This window comes from Blennius ocellaris (assembly GCF_963422515.1).
Source record: "Blennius ocellaris genome assembly, chromosome: 1".
In the NCBI taxonomy this organism is placed as follows: Eukaryota; Metazoa; Chordata; class Actinopteri; order Blenniiformes; family Blenniidae; genus Blennius; species Blennius ocellaris.
The window spans coordinates 3,619,633-3,647,132 of record NC_137650.1 but is presented as its reverse complement, the minus strand read 5'-3'; the positions used below and the strand labels follow the sequence as shown (position 1 = coordinate 3,647,132).

Sequence of the window (27,500 nt, the reverse complement as noted above, 5' to 3'; positions counted from 1 at the left end):
ATCAACATTTTGGTTAAATCAAGTATATTTTTCACATCGAAACCATCTCCGTTTTCAAACGTCAATTACCTCTTAATGTTTTCAAGCAACAATGTCAATATTTGTCAAATAATAGCTATAGATATAATATATTGAATAATTTCCTGCAGTAATTCTATTCTATTCTGTTCTGTTCTATTAAATGTCTTCAAAAGAACTGAATGGCTAATTTCTGGATGTTTGTGGGTTAAGGAGCGTCATGACCAATACATAGGGCAGGTCCATGGATGATAGGTACTTTATTAGTCCCCGATTGTGTGTGCTACAAATACATTAAACACTTCTCACAGTATGGACTTAACAAACAGAAGCATTATTCTTATTATTATTCTAATAAATTGGGGGTTTAGTTCCCCAGTAGCGGGCCTGGAAGGCTGGTGTCCTGCAGGTTTTCTCTCCTCCGTCTCACCATGAAGTCATCAAGCTTGTGAAGAAGTGATGAGGCCCTTATTGCATCAGGTGTGTTCAACTGGAGGAACATGAAACATAGAACATAAAACATACAGTCGTATGTTAACAGGAACTCTCTCTCTCTCTCTCTCTCTCTCTCTCCCCCCATCTCTCTCTCTCTCTCTCTCTCTTTCTTTCTTTCTTTCCAAATTACATATTTACTATTTTGCATAATTGGGTTTGATTTCCCTTGAAAGTGTGAAATTGTATTGAAATGAGTCAGCAGTATGATCTACATGTTAAAAAGGAAAGGAAAGAACTTATTGTACACTTGTTACTTACTCACTTATTATTTAGGCAAGTACTGGGCACTTTGGTGTTGTGAAGGTGCATTTTGGCCTTTAGGGAACATTGCAGGACATTTTCTGTTTAACCCAAAGCCACTGAATGTGAATGTAGCAACAAGCCTGATGGTCACAGCAACTGAAAGCACAGGGAGGTTTTTGCAGCGTGCGTGGATCCTGATGTTAGAATAGGTTGGTTGTAGTGAAATCTCCGGTGTGCGTCAGACAAACAGACTTGAGATCTGGAGTTGCCCCTGAAAGGTGTGGAGCGTGATCCATGTCATGTTGTGACCAGGAGTTGAAATGTCAGGTTTTCAGTGCAGGTGAGCAGGGGTCCTCGGGTCACCCTCCTGCCGTTGGGCCCCCGGGGGCCTCGTCACACACTGGGCTCCTCAGCCTTTCTCCCATCAGCCCCGGCAGACTGTCGGCAGCACAATTACAGGCTCTGCCGTAATGAAAGGGGCATTAGCAGAAGCAATTTATTTCCCAGCGCAGCGCCGGAAGGTTCCTCCTCAGCGCTGATGTTCCAACGCCGGCTTTGTGTGGCGTCCTCGCCATTATGGGAGAGACGAGGAGACACGCTGGTGAACACATGGAGGGAGGGGGGGGGGGTGCAAGGCCATCTTCTACCACTCTTTAAAATCAATTCAAATTTGAATCTATTTTTCAAACAGTGTGCGTGTCTTCTTCGTCATTTCTCCTGTGCAGTCGGTCCGTCCCCCCCCAGGTTTTCTCCTGTGCAGTCAGTCTGCCCCCCCCTGTGCAGTTGGTGTGCCCCCCCCCCCGGGTTTTCTCCTGTGCAGTCGGTCCGTCCCCCCCCAGGTTTTCTCCTGTGCAGTCAGTCTGCCCCCCCCTGTGCAGTTGGTGTGCCCCCCCCCCCCGGGTTTTCTCCTGTGCAGTCGGTCTGTCCGCACCCCCCAGGTTTTCTCCTGAGCAGTCAGTCTGCCCCCCCCCTGTGCAGTCGGTCTCCCCCCCCCCCCCCCCCCCCCGGGTTTTCTCCTGTGCAGTCGGTCTGTCCCCACCCCCCAGGTTTTCTCCTGAGCAGTCAGTCTGCCCCCCCCCGTGCAGTCGGTCTCCCCCCCCCCCCGGGTTTTCTCTTGTGCAGTCGGTCTGTCCCCACCCCCCAGGTTTTCTCCTGAGCAGTCAGTCTGCCCCCCCCCGTGCAGTCGGTCTCCCCCCCCCCCCCGGGTTTTCTCTTGTGCAGTCGGTCTGTCCCCACCCCCCAGGTTTTCTCCTGAGCAGTCAGTCTCCCCCCCCCCCTGTGCAGTCGGTCTGCTCCCCCCCCGAGTTTTCTCCTGTGCAGTCAGTCCCCCCCCCCCCCCCTGTGCAGTCGGTCTGCCCCCCCGGTTTTCTCCTGTGCAGTCGGTCTGTCCCCACCCCCCAGGTTTTCTCCTGAGCAGTCAGTCTGCCCCCCCCCCCCTGAGCAGTCAGTCTGCCCCCCCTGTGCAGTCGGTCTGCCCCCCCCCCCCCCCCCCGGGTTTTCTCGTCTGCTTGTTCTCGGCTCCCACCTTCTGCCTCTCTCTGCTCATTGTGCAGCCCCGCCGCTGGTGTTGGCCCCCACCCCCACCCCCACCCCCACCCCCACCCCCACCTCCACCTCCACCTCCACCCTCATCCTCCAGTTATTCCTGTGTTCATTTTGTTCCTGTGAAGTTTATTGAATTAGCGCAGACAGCTGAAACGCAGAAGATAAGAGAGGCGCTCTCCGTCCTCTCTGAGAAATGGTATTGCACTGTGTGTGTGTGTGTGTGTGAGAGGCGTGGGGGAGGGGAGTGATGCTGAGGTTGTGGACAGGAAATGTGAGCGTTGTGTTGTGGTGTTCCTCCTGGCAGCGGCGGCTGTTCCGTGGTGGAGCCACGCTCTGCATTGCTGGCTCCTTTAGATATTCTCCCTTCTTCTGTTCACTTCCACTGGGACGTGATGAAGATTCACTTCCATCTGAGCGCTGCTCATCACGACGGGTCTTTGGCGTGCTGTCAATGGGATGTGGTCCCTTCAGTGTCCGTCAATCACAGAGGAACTCACATGATGACGTTTAGCACAAGTCCTGGACACTTCTAAACAAAACAGATGGTTAAAAGACTATTTAAAATGGTCATTCTAATTAAAAAATAGCTCCTAGAATAAATGATCATTGATCAGATGAGTTGTTCTATAAGGCTGTTATTTGCAAATCCTTTAAAAAAGAACACAACAAAACTCCAACTGTTGAGGTTGCATTGAAGCTGTGAACCTTCAGGGACTCGCGCACATGTGATGACAAGCACCATTTAGTCTGACTGAGCTCTTGATTGCAGTCGTCTGGACCTCTGTTTGAGGTGAAAAGTCATTTATGTTGAATACACACTCCTGATGTGCACATCTGACCTCACAGTTTTGCATTTCAATGCTTTAGTGGCAGTGGTGTTTGATTTCTGTCAAACACTTGGAAGTAGAGGGGAGAATCTCTTCGCAGCAAACAGGAAACTGTGAAAAATGATCAAATAAAAGCTGAGAAGGCCGGTTTAGTGCTTTAATTTGAAGGTTTTAATTGTTACAGTTGAATTCTCAGGTATATTGTTACCGCAGCTTGCAGACTTACAAAACCACATTACCTGTATCAAACACTTGAAACTGTCCAAGTACTTTTATTGTCAGGAATAATGACAGGGATCTATAAGTCAATATGCTTTGATCAAAATTCAGGAGTTGGAAAGGGAAAGACGACAAAGTTCAATCTTTTTTAATTCACGTCACCCTAAATAACGTCTTTGTGATTAGATGAGTCTACTTCAGCGTGTGCACAGCTCTTTAGTGAAGAATCTGCCCTGGACCCACCGGAGGAAGAGCAGTCAGAGATCACTCCTGGTGTTTTGTGCTCACATCATCATGTATGAGGAACAAACTTTAGACTCCCAGCCAGCGACGCACTTCCTTTTGTTTAAATGTGTTGGGTTTTAAACCACAAGTCTTAAAATTGCAGCTTAAAATGTAGGATTTTGACAAACACCAACTGTGTCGAAACCAAAAAATTATATTTTTATTGTTGCAGATCACACGATTTTAATAAACCTTTCGGTAAAAGAGCAAACGATGGAACCGGTTCTCCATGTATTGTGCATAAACCACTTCAGGTGTGGTTCAAGCAAAGTGTGGCCAAGAGGAAGTAGAACCGCCGGCTCGCCAGCCCGTCACAGGGCTTTGACCTTACTGCGAGTTCGTTTACTCTTTTATTGCTATTTTCCATGGTTCACATAAACATTCTGCCTTTGGCATGTATTCATCTGTACATTAGCGTTGATTACACCCAAACCTCTTCAATCAGTACAGAGGTGCAGTTTCATCTCCACAATCCTAATTATTGCAGGTCGCTCCACTTAACGTCAAATAAAGCCCCGTCTCCACCGCACAGAAAGTACCAGCCTAGACGGGTTTAAACCGCTCCGGCTCGCGTCTCACGACATGTAAAGCAGTCTAAACCGCTCCAGACCGCTCCAAAGGCGACCGCTTTTCCGCTCCCCATCCGTTGGGGTACCAGGACCATGGAACGGGTCTGAGGTTGAGCTGCTGTCTGCTGATTGGTCAGTGATTTACTACACGCCCTCAATATTTTAATGTGCTGGTTAGATGAATCCTCTGCTGTCAGTGTGGTCAGCTGCGCTCTGGTTGTTTTTATTTTCATTTTCTTTTCTTTGCTGCTCAACTTTAGTGTTTGTTGTGAAAGAGCGACTTGAAGCAGGGGGAGACCGGGGGGAGGGACTTTGCATCGCGTTGGAGTTTTCTGTTTGCAGCATAGCGCTGGCCGTGGCGCTGATGTGCGTCCGTGACACCGGAGTCTGGAGCTTTCGTCTCCGGCGCTGACCGCGCTCCGGCAGCTCCGCTTCCCAGAGGCGGTCAGCGTTCTGTTCAGCCGCGGTCAGTGGCGCTTTATCGCGGGGACAGACCGCGGAAGCGATGAAAAGTAGCTCGGAGCTCGGAGCTCGGCGCCTCCGTGTTCCGGCGCTGCGCTGCGGCGCCGGAGTGGAAAACCTCCTGGGTTTGAGCAGAAAGCTCAGACTCCCGTGTCTGTGCCTCAACCAACCGGGGGGAACGCTCCGGCCACTTGCCCCACACCCGAGCGCTCGAGTGCGGGGCACGTCGCTGGCCAAGCGGCCGAGCGACTCGCTCTCTTAAAACAAACACGGAAGTTGCGGCTGCAGCTCTCCACTGCAAAAAATGACTGCTGCAAAAAATAACTTTTTTTTTTTCCGCTGCAAAAAATAACAGTGCAAAGTGGAGAATTTAAACAACAACAGAGGATTCATAAGATCTACATCTGACGACGTTCTTTTCTGTTATAATGTCACATTTCTGCGGAGCTCATAAGCCCCGCCCACTTTTCATGCTCCTCTCTGCTGTGGAGACACGACCCAAAATTTCGGTCGGGGTTAGTGCTTCCGAACTGCTCCGTACCGCTCCGCTCCGCCCCGGCACTTGTGTGCGGTGGAGACGGGGCTTTTGACTTTGCAAACAGAAGTCTGGTTCTACGAGAGTGACTGAGTCCCGTACGGGAAGCTTTAGGCCTCATTGAGCAGAGCGGGTCCACTTTTTAAATTTTTAATTTATTTGAGCAGTACACATTCTGCTCAAAAGCAGTGGGCTGAAGCAACAAGCTTCTGAGCTCCACCCCCAAACTCAGAGCAACAAAAGGAACATTCCTCACTAGTATAGAAAGAACAAAACGCCAACAACAACAGAACATTAACAAAAAAAAGAACCTCCCACATTTCAAACAACTAAATCAACACGGACCAAACTTACCACACACACTCACACACACACATGCACATATACGTCGATCCTACTTCTTCTCCTGGTGGCGATGCATTTCTTCTTCTCTGTATGTTTCAAAAGTCTTTTGTTTGTATTTGTATTTGAAGAAGTCGATGTTTGGACATTGTTTCAACTCCGTCTCCAATTTGTCCACAATTGAACACCATGAACTGTCGGGCTAAAACGTTTCTGAGTCCTAAAGTCCTTTCACTCTGAAGGTTGCAGGTTCAATTCCCATTTCTTTCTGTACATATATCAAAGTGTCCAGGAGCAAAACGCTGAAGTCCCCATTGGTGTGTGTGTGTGTGGGAGATAGTGATGAACAGTACGGACTGAGAAATCAGTGAGAATCCATTCAGCACCTTGCGTTTGTCTTTTTGTTTTTTTAATCAAAGTTACTTCTTCTTCACTGCTCTTTGGAGAATTCCTTCATCCCAGCCTCTTGAACAACACAGTCCTTACCGAGGCTCTACTCCACTACGTTAAGGCAAAAACAAACCTTTATTGGAGCAAAGTTGGCCCCAAAATTGTGATTTCAAAGGCTTCAAAGCATTGTTCTCGGCCACGCTGAGTAACACAACATTACCAGTCTGGCCTCTGCACCCTGAAACACACTGTTAAAAACATTACAGTGGCTCTATGACGTCCAGCCTGGACTCAGAGTTCTGGACAGACCAGGACTGGTAGAGGGATTGTGGTCCTCCAGCGAGGCTGGCCGTCCAACCCCATCCCAGGTCCATGTGTGGGGAAGAAGGTCAACAATTGTGTCGGCAAGATTTCTTGAAGTAAAATGTGATTTAAAATACTGACATCTTAAAACGACTTGGTGGAAAACTTCTTTTAAGTTGTATTTTACCAGTATTTTCAGCGTTGTTGTCTTGGAATTAGCTACAAATACTAAAATCATTGTCTTTCTTATACAAATAATACCTCATTTCAAAAACTGTTTCTTCTAAAAAAAGTCAAAACAAGACGATTTCAAGATTGTTGGACTTAACGCGATATTTAAGATGCATTGTCTCAAAACAAGTGCTGCTCTCTTCCTGAAACATGACTGGTTCAGTGACTGGTTCAGTGACTGGTTCAGTGACTAGTGAGGACGACTCAGTAACTAACACTTGAGACTAATGAACACAGCAGCATGTACACAGCAGTGCAGCTGCAGTGTAAATGTGTGTGAATGGGTGAATGTGACAAAATGGTGTCAGTGCTTTCAGACTGCTGGAAAAACCTGAGAGAAACGTGGTTTTATTTCCTGCTCTGCTAAAATACCTGTACTTTGTCCCTCCAGTGTACTAATACATGTATGTGTTCACTTTGTCCCAGTGCTTGATGGGAAATTTACTGGTAATAATGTTTGATCCAACATGTGTGATAAGAGTGTTCAGACCAGGTGACCCTACAGAAGAGACGGTGTGTCAGACCAGGTGACCCTAGAGAAGAGAGGATGTGTCAGACCAGGTGACCCTACAGATGAGACGGTGTGTCAGACCAGGTGACCCTACAGAAGAGAGGGTGTGTCAGACCAGGTGACCCTACAGAAGAGAGGATGTGTCAGACCAGGTGACCCTACAGAAGAGACGGTGTGTCAGACCAGGTGACCCTACAGAAGAGAGGATGTGTCAGACCAGGTGACCCTACAGAAGAGAGGATGTGTCAGACCAGGTGACCCTACAGAAGAGAGGATGTGTCAGACCAGGTGACCCTACAGAAGAGAGGGTGTGTCAGACCAGGTGACCCTACAGAAGAGAGGATGTGTCAGACCAGGTGACCCTACAGAAGAGAGGATGTGTCAGACCAGGTGACCCTACAGAAGAGAGGATGTGTCAGACCAGGTGACCCTACAGAAGAGGCGGTGTGTCAGACCAGGTGACCCTACAGAAGAGAGGATGTGTCAGACCAGGTGACCCTACAGAAGAGAGGATGTGTCAGACCAGGTGACCCTACAGAAGAGAGGACGTGTCAGACCAGGTGACCCTACAGAAGAGACGGTGTGTCAGACCAGGTGACCCTACAGAAGAGACGGTGTGTCAGACCAGGTGACCCTACAGAAGAGAGGATGTGTCAGACCAGGTGACCCTACAGAAGAGAGGACGTGTCAGGCCAGGTGACCCTACAGAAGAGAGGACGTGTCAGACCAGGTGACCCTACAGAAGAGAGGATGTGTCAGACCAGGTGACCCTACAGAAGAGAGGATGTGTCAGACCAGGTGACCCTACAGAAGAGGCGGTGTGTCAGACCAGGTGACCCTACAGAAGAGAGGATGTGTCAGACCAGGTGACCCTACAGAAGAGAGGATGTGTCAGACCAGGTGACCCTACAGAAGAGAGGACGTGTCAGACCAGGTGACCCTACAGAAGAGACGGTGTGTCAGACCAGGTGACCCTACAGAAGAGAGGATGTGTCAGACCAGGTGACCCTACAGAAGAGACGGTGTGTCAGACCAGGTGACTCTACAGAAGAGAGGATGTGTCAGACCAGGTGACCCTACAGAAGGGAGGATGTGTCAGACCAGGTGACCCTACAGAAGGGAGGATGTGTCAGACCAGGTGACCCTACAGAAGAGAGGATGTGTCAGACCAGGTGACCCTACAGAAGAGACGGTGTGTCAGACCAGGTGACCCTACAGAAGAGAGGATGTGTCAGACCAGGTGACCCTACAGAAGAGACGGTGTGTCAGACCAGGTGACCCTACAGAAGAGAGGATGTGTCAGACCAGGTGACCCTACAGAAGAGAGGATGTGTCAGACCAGGTGACCCTACAGAAGAGAAGATGTGTCAGACCAGGTGACCCTACAGAAGAGACGGTGTGTCAGACCAGGTGACCCTACAGAAGAGACGGTGTGTCAGACCAGGTGACCCTACAGAAGAGACGGTGTGTCAGACCAGGTGACCCTACAGAAGAGACGGTGTGTCAGACCAGGTGACCCTACAGAAGAGAGGATGTGTCAGACCAGGTGACCCTACAGAAGAGAGGATGTGTCAGACCAGGTGACCCTACAGAAGAGAGGATGTGTCAGACCAGGTGACCCTACAGAAGAGAGGATGTGTCAGACCAGGTGACCCTACAGAAGAGAGGATGTGTCAGACCAGGTGACCCTACAGAAGAGACGGTGTGTCAGACCAGGTGACCCTACAGAAGAGACGGTGTGTCAGACCAGGTGACCCTACAGAAGAGAGGATGTGTCAGACCAGGTGACCCTATAGAAGAGACGGTGTGTCAGACCAGGTGACCCTACAGAAGAGAGGATGTGTTAGACCAGGTGACCCTACAGAAGAGAGGATGTGTCAGACCAGGTGACCCTACAGAAGAGAGGATGTGTCAGACCAGGTGACCCTACAGAAGAGAGGATGTGTCAGACCAGGTGACCCTACAGAAGAGAGGATGTGTCAGACCAGGTGACCCTACAGAAGAGACGGTGTGTCAGACCAGGTGACCCTACAGAAGAGAGGATGTGTCAGACCAGGTGACCCTACAGAAGAGAGGATGTGTCAGACCAGGTGACCCTACAGAAGAGAGGATGTGTCAGACCAGGTGACCCTACAGAAGAGAGGGTGTGTCAGACCAGGTGACCCTACAGAAGAGAGGGTGTGTCAGACCAGGTGACCCTACAGAAGAGAGGATGTGTCAGACCAGGTGACCCTACAGAAGAGAGGACGTGTCAGACCAGGTGACCCTACAGAAGAGACGGTGTGTCAGACCAGGTGACCCTACAGAAGAGAGGATGTGTCAGACCAGGTGACCCTACAGAAGAGAGGATGTGTCAGACCAGGTGACCCTACAGAAGAGAGGATGTGTCAGACCAGGTGACCCTACAGAAGAGAGGGTGTGTCAGACCAGGTGACCCTACAGAAGAGACGGTGTGTCAGACCAGGTGACCCTACAGAAGAGAGGATGTGTCAGACCAGGTGACCCTACAGAAGAGAGGATGTGTCAGACCAGGTGACCCTATAGAAGAGACGGTGTGTCAGACCAGGTGACCCTACAGAAGAGAGGATGTGTCAGACCAGGTGACCCTATAGAAGAGATGGTGTGTCAGACCAGGTGACCCTACAGAAGAGAGGATGTGTCAGACCAGGTGACCCTACAGAAGAGAGGATGTGTCAGACCAGGTGACCCTACAGAAGAGAGGATGTGTCAGACCAGGTGACCCTACAGAAGAGAGGAAACATACTGAGGATGTGATCCTTACTGACTGACGGACCTTCTGCTCTGCTGCTGGTTGGGCTGGACTCTGACGCTGCTGTGCTTCCTGCTCCTCCTGCTGCTCCTCCTCCTCCTGCTCCTCTTCCTCCTCCTCCTCCTGCTGCGCCTCCTCCTCCTCTTCCTCCTCCCCCTGCTCCTCCTCTCCCACCAAACAATAGCTGCACACAAGGTGATGAGGGTGATGAAGATGATAAAGATGATAAAGATGATAAAGGTGATAAAGGTGATGAGGGTGATGAAGATGATAAAGATGATAAAGGTGATAAAGGTGATAAAGGTGATAAAGGTGATAAAGGTGATAAAGGTGATAAAGGTGATGAGGGTGATGAAGGAGATGAAGATGATAAACGTGATTAGCGTGATGAACGTGATAAAGTTGATAAAAGTGATGAAGGTGATGAAGGTGATGAGGGTGATGAGGGTGATGAAGGTGATGAGGGTGATGAAGGTGATGAAGATGATAAAGGTGATGAAGGTCATGAAGATGATAAAGGTGATAAAAGTGATGAAGGTGATAAAGGTTATAAAAGTGATGAAGATAATAAAGATGACGAAGGTGATAAAGCTGATGAATGTGATGAAGGTGATGGCGGTGATGAAGGTGATGAAGATGATGAAGGTGATAAAAGTGATGAAGATGATAAAGGTGACGAAGGTGATAAAGATGATGAAGGTGATGAGTGTGATGAGGGTGATGAAGATGATGAAGGTGATGAAGATGATAAAGGCTCCTCCTCCTCTTGCTGCACCTCTTGCTCCTGCTCCTCCTCCTCCTCTTCCTCCTCCCCCTGCTCCTCCTCTCCCACCAAACAATAGCTGCACACAAGGTGATGAGGGTGATGAAGATGATAAAGGTGATGAAGGTGATGAAGGTGATGAAGATGATGAAGATGATCAAGATGATGGGGGTGATAAAGGTGATGAGGGTGATAAAGGTGATGAGGGTGATGAAGGAGATGAAGATGATAAACGTGATAAGCGTGATGAACGTGATAAAGTTGATAAAAGTGATGAGGGTGATGAGGGTGATGAAGGTGATGAGGGTGATGAAGGTGATGAAGATGATAAAGGTGATGAAGGTCATGAAGATGATAAAGGTGATAAAGGTGATAAAAGTGATGAAGGTGATAAAGGTTATAAAAGTGATGAAGATAATAAAGATGACGAAGGTGATAAAGGTGATGAATGTGATAAAGGTGATAAAAGTGATGGCGGTGATGAAGGTGATGAAGATGATGAAGGTGATGAAGATGATAAAAGTGATGAAGATGATAAAGGTGACGAAGGTGATAAAGATGATGAAGGTGATGAGTGTGATGAGGGTGATGAAGGTGATGAGGGTGATAAAGCTGATGAAGGTGATGAAGCTGATAAAGGTGATAAAGGTGATAAGGGTGATGATAAAGTTGATGAAGGTGATAAGGGTGATAAAGGTGATGAAGGTGATGAGGGTGATGAAAGTGATGAAGATGATGATGAAGATGATAAAGGTGATGAAGATGATGAAGGTGATGAGGGTGATGAGGGTGATGGAGGTGATGAGGGTGATGAAGGGGATGGAGGTGATGAGGGTGATGAAGGGGATGGAGGTGATGAAGGTGATGAGGATGATGAAGGTGATGAGGATGATGAAGGTGATGAGGATGATGAGGATGATGAAGGTGATGAGGATGATGAAGGTGATGCGTGCCTTGTTGTTGTCATGTTTGTGTGAGGCTTCAATAACATTCCTACACTTCCTCCTGTCACAGTCAGTTTGATGAATCGTAAACCTTCTGATCTGAGATCATTCCTGGTTGATTTTCATCATCAAGCAGTAAATGCTGGATTTTCTTCAGTACATTCCTTTTCTCTCATTCTTTTAATCGTGTGAAAGAACTATTTCTTTCTTTTCCTGGAAACTTTTCGTCCTTCGCTTTTCTACTTTGAATTTTACTTTCCGTTCGATAAGTCAGATTTCATACAAAACCTTTTTTTTTCCTCAAGCTAGCAGAAAAGGCTGGATCTGAAAGCCTTATAAATGCAGAAGTTGCCTCAACGTTGATAGAAATAGTTTCAGAAGAGCCAAATAATTGTTGCTTTTACAATAAACTTCTAATCTGTCTGAGCTGAATTTTTTGAAGCCTGGTTCACTGGAAAATAGTATTTTTTGGCGATTGTGTGTTTTAATTCTTAGTGTCTACCTGAAACAATATCAGAGACATTTCAAAAAACTATGTTTTGCTGGTTTATCTATTGAAAAACAGAAGATTTGCACGTTCTTGCTTAACGTCAAAGACAAAGCCCCGATTGGGACTCAGAATTAGGAAACACATTAGGAGTGCAGGAGGATATCAGACATTTGACATTGTTGTTAGAGAATTTTAGACAAGAGCACATTTTGTGTTTTTTCACCCATAAAGATCAAGAGATAAATGAACCATAGCATTAGAAAGAAGAGTTTTAAAAGCGTGAAAAAACCCCCAAATTGGCTCTCTCTCTCGCTCGCTCAAATCTCTCCATGTCCGCGCTCAAGTCCTGCTGTGCGCTCGCTCAAAATGTGCAAAGCCCAAATGTGACAGACACGGTTGTCCACCAATCACAGAAATTTGGGGCGGGCGTTGAATTCTGATTGGTTACTTCGGATTCTGGAAGTGCCTCATAACCGACGAAGAAGAAGAGGGAAAAACAAACTGCGAAGGAAAACAGAAATAAGGAAAACTAAAGATAATGATCCTGGATTACAACATGTTTTCCCCCGCAGTTTGTTTTTCCCTCTACTTCTTCTTTTTCTTCTTCGTTGGTTATGAGGCACTTCCAGAATCCGAAGTAACCAATCAGAGTTCAACGCCCGCCCCAAATTTCTGTGATTGGTGGACAACCGTGTCTGTCACATTTGGGCTTTGCACATTTTGAGCGAGCGCACAGAAGAACTTGAGCGCGGACCTGGAGAGATTTGAGCGAGCGAGAGAGAGAGAGGTTGAGCGAGCGAGAGAGAGAGAGGTTGAGCGAGAGAGAGAGAGAGGTTGAGCGAGAGAGAGAGAGAGGTTGAGCGCGAGAGAGAGAGAGGTTGAGCGAGCGAGAGAGAGAGAGGTTGAGCGCGAGAGAGAGAGAGGTTGAGCGTGAGAGAGAGAGGTTGAGCGCGAGAGAGAGAGAGGTTGAGCGCGAGAGAGAGAGAGGTTGAGCGCGAGAGAGAGAGAGAGGTTGAGCGAGAGAGAGAGAGGTTGAGCACGCAGAGGAAGAATCTGAGCGCAGAAATGATTTTTGAGCGCGCAATCTCAAGTTTGTCTTTGCGCAATTTAAATATTTCCTCAAAATGTTATTAGTGCGCTTGCACAATTAATTTTTTTGCACTCAAATTTTCCCATCACTCGCTCAGAATTTTGGCACAAATATAACCCCATATTCGCCCACTAAAGTGTTTTGTGTCCCAGTGTGGTGGACTGCAGAGCTCCTGGCCTCCATGAGAGCATCACATGGCTGCTCTCCCTCAGACATGTGAACATGAACCTTCATGCAGCTCCGCCGTCACTGCAGGGTTTTCTTTTCCCTGCTGCAGCAGGAAGCCTTGCTCATGTCACTGTCTCCTTTACAACAGACCTGAGGTCTGCTGCTCTGCTCAACTCCTGGACCGCTGTCCTTCACTACTGAACCTCTGGATGGCTTCACACTCACATGCTAACAGGGAGTCTCTCTCTCTCTCTCTCTCTCTCTCTCTCTCTCTCTCTCTCTCTCTCTCTCTCTCTCTCTGTCTCTGTGTGTCTCTGTCTCTCTCTCTGTCTCACTCACTGTCTCTCTCTCTCTCTCTCTCTCTCTCTCTCTCTCTGTCTCTGTGTGTCTCTGTCTCTCTCTCTGTCTCACTCACTGTCTCTCTCTCTCTCTCTCTCTCTCTCTCTCTGTCTCACTCTCTGTCTCTCTACCTCTCTCTCTCTGTGTCTCTGTCTCTCTACCTCTCTCTCTGTGTGTCTTCCTCTCTCTCTGTCTCTCTCTGTGTCTCTGTCTCTCTCTCTCTCTCTCTGTGTGTCTATCTCTCTCTCTGCCTCTGTCTCACTCTCTCTCTCTCTGTCTCTCTCTCTCTCTCTGTCTCTCTACCTCTCTCTCTCTGTGTCTCTGTCTCTGTCTCTCTCTCTCCCTCCTCTCTCTCCCCCCTCCCCCCTCTCTCCCCTCTCTCCCCTCCTCTCTCTCCCCCCTCCCCCCTCTCTCCCCTCCTCTCTCTCCCCCTCCCCCCCTCTCTCTCCCTCCCTCTCTCCCTCTCTCCCTCCCTCTCCCCCCCCCCCCCCCCCCTCTCCACCAATGCACTAGCAGCAGAAGGTTTCTTGGCCTGAGCCAGCTCTAATTGATAGGGGCTGCTGGTATTTACTTACATTCTCCGGGTGGATTAAATCTCAGAGGAAAGGGGAGGAGACGGAGGTTGTTTTTCTCCTGGCTTTGTTTTAATATGCATGTTTGTGTGCCGAGTGTGTATGGGCTGGTGGCGGTATGTATGTATGAGTGTGTGTGTCTGTTTTGTTCTCCCATGTGCTTCTGCATTCGTCCTTTTTCCATGACCAGGACTGTCAAATCCTGTAAAGCTGCATGACGTCCAGGAACCACAGAGCACCAAATCTAATCAGCTGCTGCAGTACAACGTATTGCTGCTCTGCAAGCTTCAGTGTGTGTGTGTGTATGAACAACAGATGTATTTCCTGCACACGGTCAGTAGTAACTATCAGTACCTTTGTGGTATTCCCCCACTTCATCTGGTTTGGTTAATGTGTGGTTCTGCTTGGACAACCTCCAAGCTGCAGAGCAGAGTTCCTCCAGCAGAGGCTGTGGAAGGTGGATGAAATACAGAAAGGCCCGAGGGCCTTCCAATATCTTGTCACTGCAGTCCCTGAGCAGGAACATGCAGCAGCTTCCTGTCCAGTGAAGTGTCTGCAGGCTGCAGTGGCCGTCTACATGGCGTAAAACCCAGCAGGCATATTGCATCCTGTTCTGCAGCTACACCTTCCTCACACATCTTTTTATTGTCATTCAGTTGAAGTCTGTCGTGAGTTCTAAACCAGAAGCAAGTCTGGATTCTTACAGGTGTGGTTGATGTATTTTCTACCTGAGTTTCTAGAGCGCTGCCCACATGCTGTCTGCCAGCCTGCCAGATGTACACCTTCAATTACGCAATAGTTTTTTCCCTGACGTCATTTATACTCTGTCCCCCAATCGGTTTGAGAATTGCCTTCAAGTGCAGAGAACTCGGGTTGCAACTCTCGTATCGGAAAGGATATCCTGCAATAAAATCAACCAGTGGTGCCGATTTGAATGAGTCAGTGTGGCTAAACGTCTACGAGGGTCAGCCCAGCAGGCCCATCAATCAACACACTGGACAGTCTGTGGAAAGCCAGCCAATCGGAAAACATTTCAATGTCTCTGAAAAGGAGTTTCCTCTCCAGACGTTTGGCTCAAACCTTTCCAGCTTTTAGATCCATGAGTTATAAGCTACTTTAGCAGAGAAAGGTGTTGGAGCTCAGTGGTGACAATGCTATTAGAAATGAGTAGAGTTTGGTGCTTCGGCCATGAATCAGGTGATCCTGCGGGATGGATGACACCTGGTCTGGTAAACTGGAGAAGGTGATGTTGAATTGTAAAGTGTGAGCAGGACAGACAGAGCAATCCTGCACTGATCAGCCTTTCACTGTTTCCACAGAGAGGAAGACAAGGCCTTTCTACAACCTTCCACCCTGGAAGCTGTTTTTAAAACGGTGGTTAAACGGCGGAGATTCCTCTCTTACGACCACTGCTCATTCCTTCCATCACCAATCAGCACATTCCTCGAAGCTGATCTATCGATCTAAGCCTAACTGAAAAACTCTTTAGTCTTTTGCTTGAAGGGGCCAGGGTGTCCTCCCAACATTAGGTTGGCTCTCAATACTCTCCTTGTTTCATAGCAGGGCTCCTCACCTGTTGTTTATTCTGGAATCTCCACAGATTGTTTTGAAGGCAAGCAAAGCTTCTGACCCTCTGTGATCTTTGTTGTGCTAAAATGTCCCGTATTCTGGTTGAACTGTGGCGCCTGCTGGCGGGACTCTAACCTGGCGCCTTGCTCTGTCTGTGACGCTGTTGTATTCACTGCATACTGCTGTTTCACACACACATCACCATGTCCAGGAGCCGTTATGACACCGTCTCACCGTTTGAACTAAAGCCTTCATTAACCTCTCTTAATCTGCTCCGTATGGGACGGTAAACATGGAGATCATTGCTCCTCAGCCTTACTCCACATGATGGTAAACATGGAGATCATTGCTCCTCAGCCTTACTCCACATGATGGTAAACATGGAGATCATTGCTCCTCAGCCTTACTCCACATGATGGTAAACATGGAGATCATTACTCCTCAGCCTTACTCCACATGATGGTAAACATGGAGATCATTGCTCCTCAGCCTTACTCCACATGATGGTAAACATGGAGATCATTGCTCCTCAGCCTTACTCCACATGATGGTAAACATGGAGATCATTACTCCTCAGCCTTACTCCACATGATGGTAAACATGGAGATCATTGCTCCTCATGGCTCTATTGATGCTTCACTACCAGGGACTTTCTTAGTACCTTTAAGACGTGTTTCCACCGCACAAGAAGTGCAGGACGGAACGGAGCCTTACGGCAAAGTGTGACCGGAGCCAAATCCGGTACCTGTTTCCACTGCAGAAAGGAGCTTAAAAAGTAGGCGGGGCTTAGAGCTCCGCAGATATGTGACGTGACAACAGTCGTCTCAGCCTGGCTGCAGATCTGGATCTTATGAATGCTCTGTTGTTGTTGTTGTTGTTTACATCCTCCACTTTGCACTAGTTGTTTTGTTAACTTTTATTTATTGCAGAGCCGCTCCGGGGCGCTGCTCCGGGACACGGGAGCCTTTAGCTTCCTGCTCTAACGCCGGAGCAGTCACTCCGGCAGCTCCATGCCAGAACACAGAGGCTCCGAGCGTCTCTTTGCATCGCATTCGCGGTCTGCCCCGCTAGTCGATGCAGCGGCGCGGACTGCAGTTGAACAGAACACCGACCGCAGCTGCATCACATTTGAACAGAAACCTCAGACATGATGCAAAGACAGACCTGGCACGGCACACCCCCGGTGTGGCGCACGCCCGGCGCACTGACGCTATGCTGCAAACAGGAAGCTCCAACGTGTTGCAAAGTCCCAAGCCCCGGTCTCCTCCTGCCTCACATCTGCTCTTTCACCACCATTATGAAAGTTGAGCAGCAAAGAAAAGAAAAAACCACCAGAGCAAAGCTGAGCACACTGACAGAGGATTCATCCAGCTGACATATTCAAATATTGAGGGTGTAGTAAATCACTGACCAATCAGCAGACGGCTCCTCAAACTCAGACCTGTTCCATGGTCCTGGTACCCCGACGGAGGGGGGGCGGAAAAAAGACCGACTTTGGAGCGGTTGTTTCCGGAAAATCACAAATTCTTGCGGTGGAAACGAGGCTCTATAGCGGAGGTTTCAAGCGAGCTGAGGCGATTAGGAAATGTGACGTTGGACGACACGACACAGATGAGACGGAAGGCGGCTCATTCACCCTTTTATTTTTAAACGCGATCATAACAGCAATGCTCACTAACAGTAATAGATGCAGGTGTACAGGTGTACAGGCGGCCTGCTCCGAGTCTCAGGAGGTCTCTGATCTGCCGTGTTTTGGATGAACTGGTTTCCCTGTTCACTGCTGACCGGCTTCCTCCAGCAGCAGATGTTAAAAACCCAAGGAGAACCTGAAAAGGTCCTGGTGAACGCCGTTTAACTGCATTGAACTTTAGCGGCTGCTGACGGCTGGTGGCAGAAGTCACCAGTTAACCAGGGCACCAGTGAAACCAGAACACCGGACAGTGAAGCTCCATCGGAACAATCCACATTTTGTAATACTATTCATTATTATATATAAGATATATACTATTTAATTTATTATTTGAGCTGATATCCATTGCACGTATATCATATCGGGGGGGATTACTTGTGCATGGCGGGGAGAAGCTCTGATGACTCCGCCCATGCTGTGGTGGTATCGTATTGAAAAACAGGCGGGGCGAGTCGGGGCGGGGCGAGTTGGGGCGGGGCGAGTTGGGGCGAGGCGAGGAGAGTTGGGGCGGGGCGAGTTGGGGCGAGGCGGGGCTAGGCGAGTCGGGGCGAGTCAGGGCCCCGCCTTGCCCCGACTTTGGCGGGGCGAGGCGAGTCGAGGCCAGTCGAGTTGAGTCGAGTCGAGGCCAGGCCAGGCCAGGCCAGGCGAAGTGAGGCGAGGCCAGTTGAGGCCAGGCCAGGCCAGGCCAGGCCAGGCCAGGCCAGTCGAGGCCAGTTGAGGCGAGGCGAGGCCAGTTGAGGCGAGGCGAGGCCAGTTGAGTCGAGTCAAGTCGAGTCGAGTTGAGGCCAGGCCAGTCGAGGCCAGTCGAGTCGAGGCCAGGCCAGGCCAGGCGAAGTGAGGCGAGGCCAGTCGAGGCCAGTTGAGGCGAGGCGAGGCCAGTTGAGTCGAGTCAAGTCGAGTCGAGTTGAGGCCAGGCCAGTCGAGTCGAGGCCAGGCCAGGCCAGGCCAGGCGAAGTGAGGCGAGGCCAGTCGAGGCCAGTTGAGGCGAGGCGAGGCCAGTTGAGTCGAGTCAAGTCGAGTCGAGTTGAGGCCAGGCCAGTCGAGGCCAGTCGAGTCGAGGCCAGGCCAGGCCAGGCCAGGCGAAGTGAGGCGAGGCCAGTCGAGGCCAGTTGAGGCGAGGCGAGGCCAGTTGAGTCGAGTCAAGTCGAGTCGAGTTGAGGCCAGGCCAGTCGAGGCCAGTCGAGTCGGGGCCAGGCCAGGCGAAGTGAGGCGAGGCCAGTCGAGGCCAGTTGAGGCGAGGCGAGGCCAGTTGAGGCGAGGCGAGGCCAGTTGAGTCGAGTCAAGTCGAGTCGAGTTGAGGCCAGGCCAGTCGAGGCCAGTCGAGTCGAGGCCAGGCCAGGCCAGGCCAGGCGAAGTGAGGCGAGGCCAGTCGAGGCCAGTTGAGGCGAGGCGAGGCCAGTTGAGTCGAGTCAAGTCGAGTCGAGTTGAGGCCAGGCCAGTCGAGGCCAGTCGAGTCGGGGCCAGGCCAGGCGAAGTGAGGCGAGGCCAGTCGAGGCCAGTTGAGGCGAGGCGAGGCCAGTTGAGGCGAGGCCAGGCCAGGCCAGGCCAGGCCAGTCCAGGCCAGTTGAGGCGAGGCGAGGCCAGTTGAGTCGAGTCAAGTCGAGTCGAGTTGAGGCCAGGCCAGTCGAGGCCAGTCGAGGCCAGGCCAGGCGAGTTGAGGCGAGGCCAGTCCAGTCCAGTCCAGGCCAGGCCAGGCCAGGCCAGGCCAGGCCAGTAAGGCTGAGCAGGACAGTCACAGTGCCACAGGCTGAGCCTCCAGATTGGGCCCCGGTCATACCCTTTCTGTGTCTCCTGTGTTCTGGCCCGGCGGCCCTCCGGCCTGGAAGCCTTGGGTTCTTCTGATCCCTGCCAGGCGCCACACATGCAGGTTCACCCCGTGTTTCTGTGCACACATGCTTGTCGTGCTGCAGATTGCAGGGTTGATTATGTGTCTGCTGCTGTCGACAGAGTGACATCCTTTCTAATGGAATAATGGGCGAGCGACGGCGTGCTGGAGGATTGCACATTGTAGACTTCAATTACAGACCAGACTTTTTCTTCCTTCTCTCCTTTCAGTTGGGGAAAAGACACGTCTTCCTCCCTTTTAACGGACGACCTGACAACAAACAAAACAGGCTGAATAAAGATTTTTTTTCCAGCCAGATTTGAGTCTAAGTGTTTTTTTTCCTTCAGATAATGGCTAGAAAGACATGGGACGCCTCAATCCACCACACATCCTTCGCCCTGCTCGTGCGCACAAATCAACCAAAGAGCCGCTTGTTTTCTGTCCACAACCACGTCTTTTTTGTGTCGGGGTAATGCCTTCTCTTTTCTTCCACGTGCATTTAGCATCTGCTTCATGCATTATTTGGTGCACCGTGTAATTTATTTTGCACAACAAATGACCGTTTTGAGGTTCCAGTATTTCTGTCCCGTTGCTTTTGCCAACAGGTGTGAAATGAGCATATATTTCATAAAGATACGCTTCTGTATTGAGCACACCTCTTTAAAAAACATCACAAAAAGGGAAAGGGGCAGATGCGTTGAATGGAAGGTCCTTTGAAAGAGAGAATTATGTTCAAAATGATAAAAAGACTAAATAGAGGCAAGGTCAGACATAAAAACCCAAAGAAAGTGGGTCATTTTGCTGTTGGGAACGGGTCAGAAAGCACTTTTTTTTTTTCAACACTATTTCAGATCTGTCTGAAGCCACATGTCTGTGCAGGGGAAGTGAAGCGACGGGTATTGCAAATACATTTTACAACTGCTGAAGCGTCTTCAAAATGCATTAAACGTATTAAATGTATGCATTAAAGCACATGTGTTGAACTCCGGTCCTGGAAGGCCGCAGCTACTACACTACACTACTGCACGTCTCCCTGCTTCCACACAGCCGGTTGCAATGAGCAGCTGGTTCTCTGGCTTTGTGCTGAAGGTGGTGATGAACCATCAGGACATTGAGGGGAGGGAGACGTGGAGAACCTGCAGAGCTTCGGCCCTCCAGGATCGGAGTTTGACACCCCTGCATTAAAGGCTATGATTTGTCAGAAAAGAACAATTGAGACGGTTTAGATCCGGGGTGTCAAAGACATTTCAGATCAGCCGTCACATACGACACAGATTCATCTTGAGTTGCCCCGGTGCAGCCAAATAGAGTCATAATGAAATGAACGTTTTTCTTTGGAGTTTGTTCGCAAAACCAAACAATTACTGTCGAAAATGACTCCAGTCTCAACATAAAGCCAATTTTAATGAAAACTTCTGGTGCAAAATAAAGTGAACTATCCAGAAAACGTCTTTAAAAATCCGATCATTGAGGCTTTATTTGTACTTATTTGCTAAATGTTTGAACAGATTCAAACTACTGGGCCACGACATTGAACGTGCATAGAAAATATGAATTTTTCAGGTCGTAAAGAAAGTTGAGTTCCTCAGCGAGGAAGGAAATGTTCACACAATCATCAGCAATTCACGAAAAGAAAGTAGTACAATTGTACTTGTGTAGTACTCATAACCGTCCCACTCTTAACACCTTCTTCCTCCTCTGTGCTTTCAGGGTGGACCCTATTCCTTACGACACTCCCAAGCCAGCAGGACACACCAGGTTTGTGTGTGTTTCAGACACACACTCCCGTACAGATGGCATCCAGATGCCCTACGGCGACGTGCTGCTGCACATGGGCGACTTCACCGAGCTGGGCTTGCCCTCCGAGGTTAAGAAGTTCAACGACTGGCTAGGTACTGAACCTCTTGACACACACACACACACACACACGCACACACACATTCGGCTGCACGCTATGGGACGTATGCATTAATGCTCCCACTCCAGTGACGTGCCTTAATGAGCGTGGCTCGAGGCATGAGACATGTTGCGTGTGTCACTGGTGCCCAGACCACACAATGAACCTCCCCCCCCCCCCCCTCCCGCTGTGCTAAAGTGTCCAGTTTAACCCTTCTGACCCGACACCCTGGTTCAGTTAACCTACGACCCCCCTGCTCAGTGTGTGTGTGTGCTGGGGGGTTCAGTGTTGTCTGCGGACCCCGATGCATGTGAAGCATTTGGTTCAGTAGAACGTGGTCATGCTTCACACTCCAGCGAGAACAAACCACACATGGTGTCTGATGTTGTGCAAATCAATAGGTGCCGCCCACCACTCTGACCTGCTGCAGTCAACGTCCTTAAGACTTTTCAATTGTTCATTAGCTTGTTCAGCTCCAAGCAAACAACCTGCACAACTGCTCCATGAAAATTAGATTTAGGAGGTATTGTAGTGATTTTATTTATTAATCAGGAAAATAACCATGTGAAGTCATTTCTTTGAGGCTCATGATCAGTTGCAGTCACAGAATATATTATAAAATGAGTGGTCAAGATAGACTTTACTTACTGTAGAGTTTCCATGAATGTCCCATTTCAAGCTATTTGTGACCAATCTTCTCTGATTAAAGTATGACGAGACACATAGTGGTGAACTGTCTCGTCTCCCAGTGGGTCGTGGGTTGACCCCGGGGGAGGGGACCTGTAAAGATGACAGGCGGGGGGGGGGGGGGGGGCTCATAAGATGAACCAACTTAACGCTGAGCTTCTCGATGTGAAGGAGAAAAGATGAAACTTTTAGGCCTTGTCCGCAAGAGCCAAAACAATCTTGTTTCTCCCCAGGATTCTCAGAGAAAAAACGTCACTATGAACACGTCTCTATGAACTCGTCTCTATGAACTCGTCTCTATGAACACGTCTCTATGAACTCGTCTCTATGAACACGTCTCTATGAACTCGTCTCTATGAACTCGTCTCTATGAACACGTCACTATGTACACGTCTCTATGTACACGTCTCTATGTACACGTCTCTATGAACTCGTCTCTATGAACTTGTCTCTATGAACACGACTCTATGAACACGTCTCTATGAATACGTCTCTATGAACACGTCTCTATGTACACGTCACTATGTACACGTCTCTATGTACACGTCTCTATGTACACGTCTCTATGAACTCGTCTCTATGAACTCGTCTCTATGAACTCGTCTCTATGAACACGTCTCTATGAACTCGTCTCTATGAACACGTCTCTATGAACTCGTCTCTATGAACTCGTCTCTATGAACACGTCACTATGTACACGTCTCTATGAACTCGTCTCTATGAACTCGTCTCTATGAACACGACTCTATGAACACGTCTCTATGAATACGTCTCTATGAACACGTCACTATGAACACGTCACTATGTACACGTCTCTATGTACACGTCTCTATGTACACGTCTCTATGAACTCGTCTCTATGAACTCTTCTCTATGAACACGTCTATGAACACGTCTCTATGAACACGTCTCAATGAACACGTCTCTATGACCACGTCTCTATGAATACGTCTCTATGAACACGTCTCTATGAACACGTCACTATGAACTCGTCTCTATGAACTCGTCTCTATGAACACGACTCTATGAACTCGTCTCTATGAACTCTTCTCTATGAACACGTCTCTATGAACACGTCTCTATGAACTCGTCTCTATGAATACGTCTCTATGAACACGTCTCTATGAATACGTCTCTATGAACACGTCTCTATGAACACGTCACTATGAACTCGTCTCTATGAACTCGTCTCTATGAACACGACTCTATGAACTCGTCTCTATGAACACGACTCTATGAACTCGTCTCTATGAACACGTCTCTATGAACTCGTCTCTATGAACTCGTCTCTATGAACACGTCTCTATGAACACGTCTCTATGAACTCGTCTCTATGAACACGTCTCTATGAACACGGCTCTATGAACACGGCTCTATGAACACGGCTCATGTAGTACACATGCCAGGCCTTCAGGGGCGCTGTGACAAACCAAACACACCAAAAACACAGAGCAAGACATGGAGCACATAGAACTTTAGAAGTAGACTCCTGCTCATAGACTTTATATAACTCTAGTTCTATAGGTCTATGGCTCCTCTCCTCCTGCTGCTAACGCCAGTAACTTCTGCAGCGCCACCTGGAGCATGGAGTCCGCCACTGTTGTGGTTATCAGTGACATCACAGTCCACAGTGAGGGCGATGACATCATCTATTTTCCTCAGATGATTGTCTTTGCCCTCCACACCCCACAGCCCAGCCGGGGTTTTAGAATTCCCACCTTCTGGGACCCAGGTTTTAAAAAAAAAACTTTTTTCCGGGCTCCCAAAACGCCGTCTCGTGTGGCTGATCGGCCAAGAACGGTACGTTCACGTGAACCGGCATTCTCGTGTGGACGGCCCTCAAGTCCTCATTGTAAAGTTTTGCTCGTCAAATAACAGACAAGCAAGTGGTTCCTCTGCTGCGATGGAGACCAAAAAGAAGAATGAAAGAGGAGTGATTGGACTTTGACCAGATCCTTTTGATGGCCTATTGAAGAAACGTAATTGTGCTGTAGTTTAAAGCCCAACATAAATAGTTCCTCAGTGCACCTGAAGAGATTCCCTTTCAATTCCCAACACACTGACCGCAGTGATGCAGCCGACGCACCTGAGGCAACGCTGAGGTTGTTCCTCGTGTGGCGTTCTAAAAACCCCAAATCATCTATTGACCCGCTCTGGGAAATGATTTCTCTTCATTTAATCCATCCTGTTTATAGTTAACCTCAACTCTACAGCTATGGAATTGTATTTGATCTATTCATGTACCAAGTCTGACTTAATGAGTATGTTTTATTGCTGGACGAGCGAGCAAACCAGCGTCAATAGAGTCCATCCGTCCATCTCTGAGCCTGATAAATGATGGGTGCCTATATGTGACACAGCCATAACGTTTTAAAGGACTTATTGTAAAGAAGATTCCATCATAATCATGGCTGTGTAAAAAAAGCAAGAAGAAGAAGAGCGGAAGTAGAGCAACATGTCGACCTTGTACCTGCATGAGCCAGTTTTCTTCAAACAAAAGAGAAGATTCATGTGCGTCGTAGAGCTTCGTGAATCCACTCCCTGAACAAATAGAGTCGGAGGCGCTGAAGAAAGTCACTGTCAGGAGTTTGTGAGTGACACAGACGCACACTTTCCTCCTGTGCTGACGGGTTTTCTATGAGTCGCATTGACGGCGTGAGCGACAAGAAGCTATCGAAACACGGTTCTTTGATCAAATGGGAAAATGCGCTAAATGGAAGTTCACAAGTTTCCTTCTCTGAACATAAACTGAGATTGGTGGTGACGTTTATCTCTAAAATGAAAGTGCTGCTTGAAACCCAGATGTAGGATTTGAGCATGTTTGGCATTAAGCAGGATGGAGCCAGTGCAGTTTAAAGTGAACAAGTTCACCAGTTGTGTCTAAAGAAAACATCATTTCTTCAAACTGTCTTGTTTTGTGTTTTCCCCACAGTAAAACTCATTAAAGGGAAGCTGCTCTCACTCAAACTGGGACTCCAGTATCAGACACTTGCCCCCTGCAGAGTTGAAAGGTGCTTGTCAAAGTTCTGCCTCTGCAGTCGGTCGGGATTCGCAGCAGTTCCAGTAGATTCCAGTGCTGACCCACTTTTTACGGCACAAGAAGAAGAAAAATCCATTTTAGAAAAACTTGTGAAACGGCTCCTGCAGCCACTCGAGCAAACCTCACTGAACACGTGTCTCACAGTGCCAACTCCTCCAGAACTCCTGCTCACATGCTTCACCACCACAAACCTGCGACTAGACTTTTTGAAACCTCTTGGATCATAGCAGCAGGGTCATTTGCTATTTATTGTTCATGACAGATTAATGCTCGAAGTGAAATGAAACATTTCTACAAACTTACTTAATGAACTTTGAAGGCATTGACTTCATGGCAACTTGATTTTTGTTAGACATTAGTGAGGCGTGTCTCTGTTCTCTGGGATGTTTTTAGAGCATTAGGCTGTGCCAGTGTGGTTAAGAGGAATAGTAACCTGTCTTCCTTCCTACAGCACCAAGCTGTTTCATCACTAAGACGAGAGCTGTTGATTTCAGGTGTTGCTGCTTCGGTCTGATGCTTTGCTACAAGAAGCAAAGGCTAATTTATGCTCAATGTACGTATGGAAACAGAACATGTGCGTTTCAAACGCTACTGGCTTCATACTTCAATGCATTAGGATGAGCATTTGGCATTCAATCCACCAAGAGTAGCTCTGGATCAACACACTGATAGCAAATAGCAAGAAAAAGACTACAATTCTTCTTTCTACAGACGAAAAGGGAAACTCAACAATAGCTACGGTGATGGCAGGAGGGACCACTGACTAACCAGTCTTCCTGGTCTGAACATGGTAACTGCTGTACCATGTATCGGAGAACTTCCAGCAAGTGGACAGAAATGTGGATGTGGTGGTGAGAAGCTTGGTGAATCTCTTCAATCTCTCTGAATTCCTTTTGGACTTCAGATGAAGAATATGCAAACGTGACAATATGACTGACCATAGCTTGAGCTGTGCAGTGAGAAGGTTTGCAGATGACACTATATTCTACTTCTGCATTGGACTTTTAGCTGAAGAGAAATGCCAGTGGGACAACTGCTTCCTTGTTTTGGCTCTGAGGTCACTTCCTGAAGGCGCCACCAGTGTCAGTGCAGGACTCCGGAAGTGTGCCTCTAATTCAGAGTCACAAGTTTAAAAGAACCCAAACATGCAGCCCCCCCCCCCGTCTTTTCTCTGGCCCACAAGGTCAGTTTCCAAATATCGTCACACATGGAAGAAGGTCAATTAACTGCATTTCAAAGCAATATTCATTGGAGTTATTCTCTAAACGATGTAAAACTCAGTGCATTTTAACACTGAAATGATCAAATGGTTAATAACTTGAAATATTCAGCCGTTCAGTTGGGTCTTTGTTAGAGTAGCAGCTCCACCTCTCCTCCACAGGTAACTAGTGTGTTCTAGTCCCAGCCTCTAACAGGAGAACCAGTCCTGCACACTTTGCCATCCAACAGAGAAAAGTCTGAGTCGGCATGATTCAATTTGGTAAAGTAGTTTTAATTGTAGCATCGCTATTAAGACTTTTATTGCGTTTGCATATTTTTCATCCAGCTGATTCTTTCATTTAAAAAAACAAAGTCTTGATGTGAGGGAGGATCCTGATTGAATCCACTTTCTCCTCTCCAATAGGCTGTGATTCTCTCTATAGAATACTCTATACTCTCACTCTTCTAATGACTGACTACTGTTTCACCACAGCAAGTTTGATCCCCACAGTTCCGGTATGACGGCAGGGCTCCGTTCACACCGCTGGTCTTTAATGCTCCATACAGAGTTTTTGTTGGGATCCCATTTAGTTTCATGATCATTTCCAAGGCGACCTGCCTGGGTGTGATGGGAAAACGTCGTACAGCACGGTGACGTGAACACAAAGAGTTAATGAGTCACTGTGAGCAGGTCGCCACTGTCTCTAAAGCCCCGCCCCACAACAAATACACAATACGCTCCTGTGTGCAGGGTGAGTACACTCACCCCAGTTCTCCACTGTGTCGCCCAACAACAGCACCTGGCACCACCAGGACGTCGTCCATCAGCACAGACAGTCAACAGGCTGGTGTGTGTTTGTTAGGCTCTGTGAAAACACAAGTATCGGCCGTGGTGGAGAGTGTAAGGAGGGGAGGGGAGGGGAAGAGCCTCTCTGCCAACATCCTCAACCTATAGAGGAGGACGTCTTCTTCATTTTGCTCTAACGCTGTGAGGTTGTCCACAACATATTCTTTTGGAGGAAGTCTGGAGTCTGAGGGGACTTAACACTTCAGCCATTAAAACAGTGCTTTAATTAGAGGACATGGGTTTGATCCGAGCTTCGTTGAGGTCAGAATAGTTTTATTGGTACCCAGAGATTTTAGATGCTAACGGCAGGGCCGTCAAGCACAAGGCCCCTGTGCTACAGGAGGCTCCAGCCAAACACATTGGAAACATTTTTCAAGAAAACAGATTTATTGTTTTAGACAAATTTCACAAGAGCATCAGACCAAACACAAAAGCTGAGATATGGTGATGCTGCTTGAGAGATAAGCTGGTTGCTATCAGACCAGTGTCAAAGCTGTAGGAGGAGGTTCTCCTTTTCATTCAGACATTTCTCCTGTTGTGCACCAGATAGTAGTCACTGTTTAGTTTCTGCAGAAATATACTCTGCAGTACAACGAAGAAGGGCGTTTGACACCTCTGCTCTAAAATACTTTAA

The 27,500-nt window shown here is 48.3% G+C and overlaps 1 protein-coding gene across 1 annotated transcript in view; it reads left to right on the top strand.

Annotated features, from left to right (window-relative positions):
- mpped2a (metallophosphoesterase domain containing 2a) overlaps positions 1–27,500 on the top strand; it is a gene marked incomplete at its 3' end in the record, with an annotated part of 65,281 nt that overhangs the window by 22,480 nt on the left and 15,301 nt on the right. Inside the window, exon 4 of the mRNA XM_080499890.1 lies at positions 20,906–21,087. Within this exon, the coding sequence (XP_080356016.1) occupies positions 20,906–21,087 (182 nt within the window). The remainder of the gene's footprint in view (positions 1–20,905; positions 21,088–27,500) is intronic.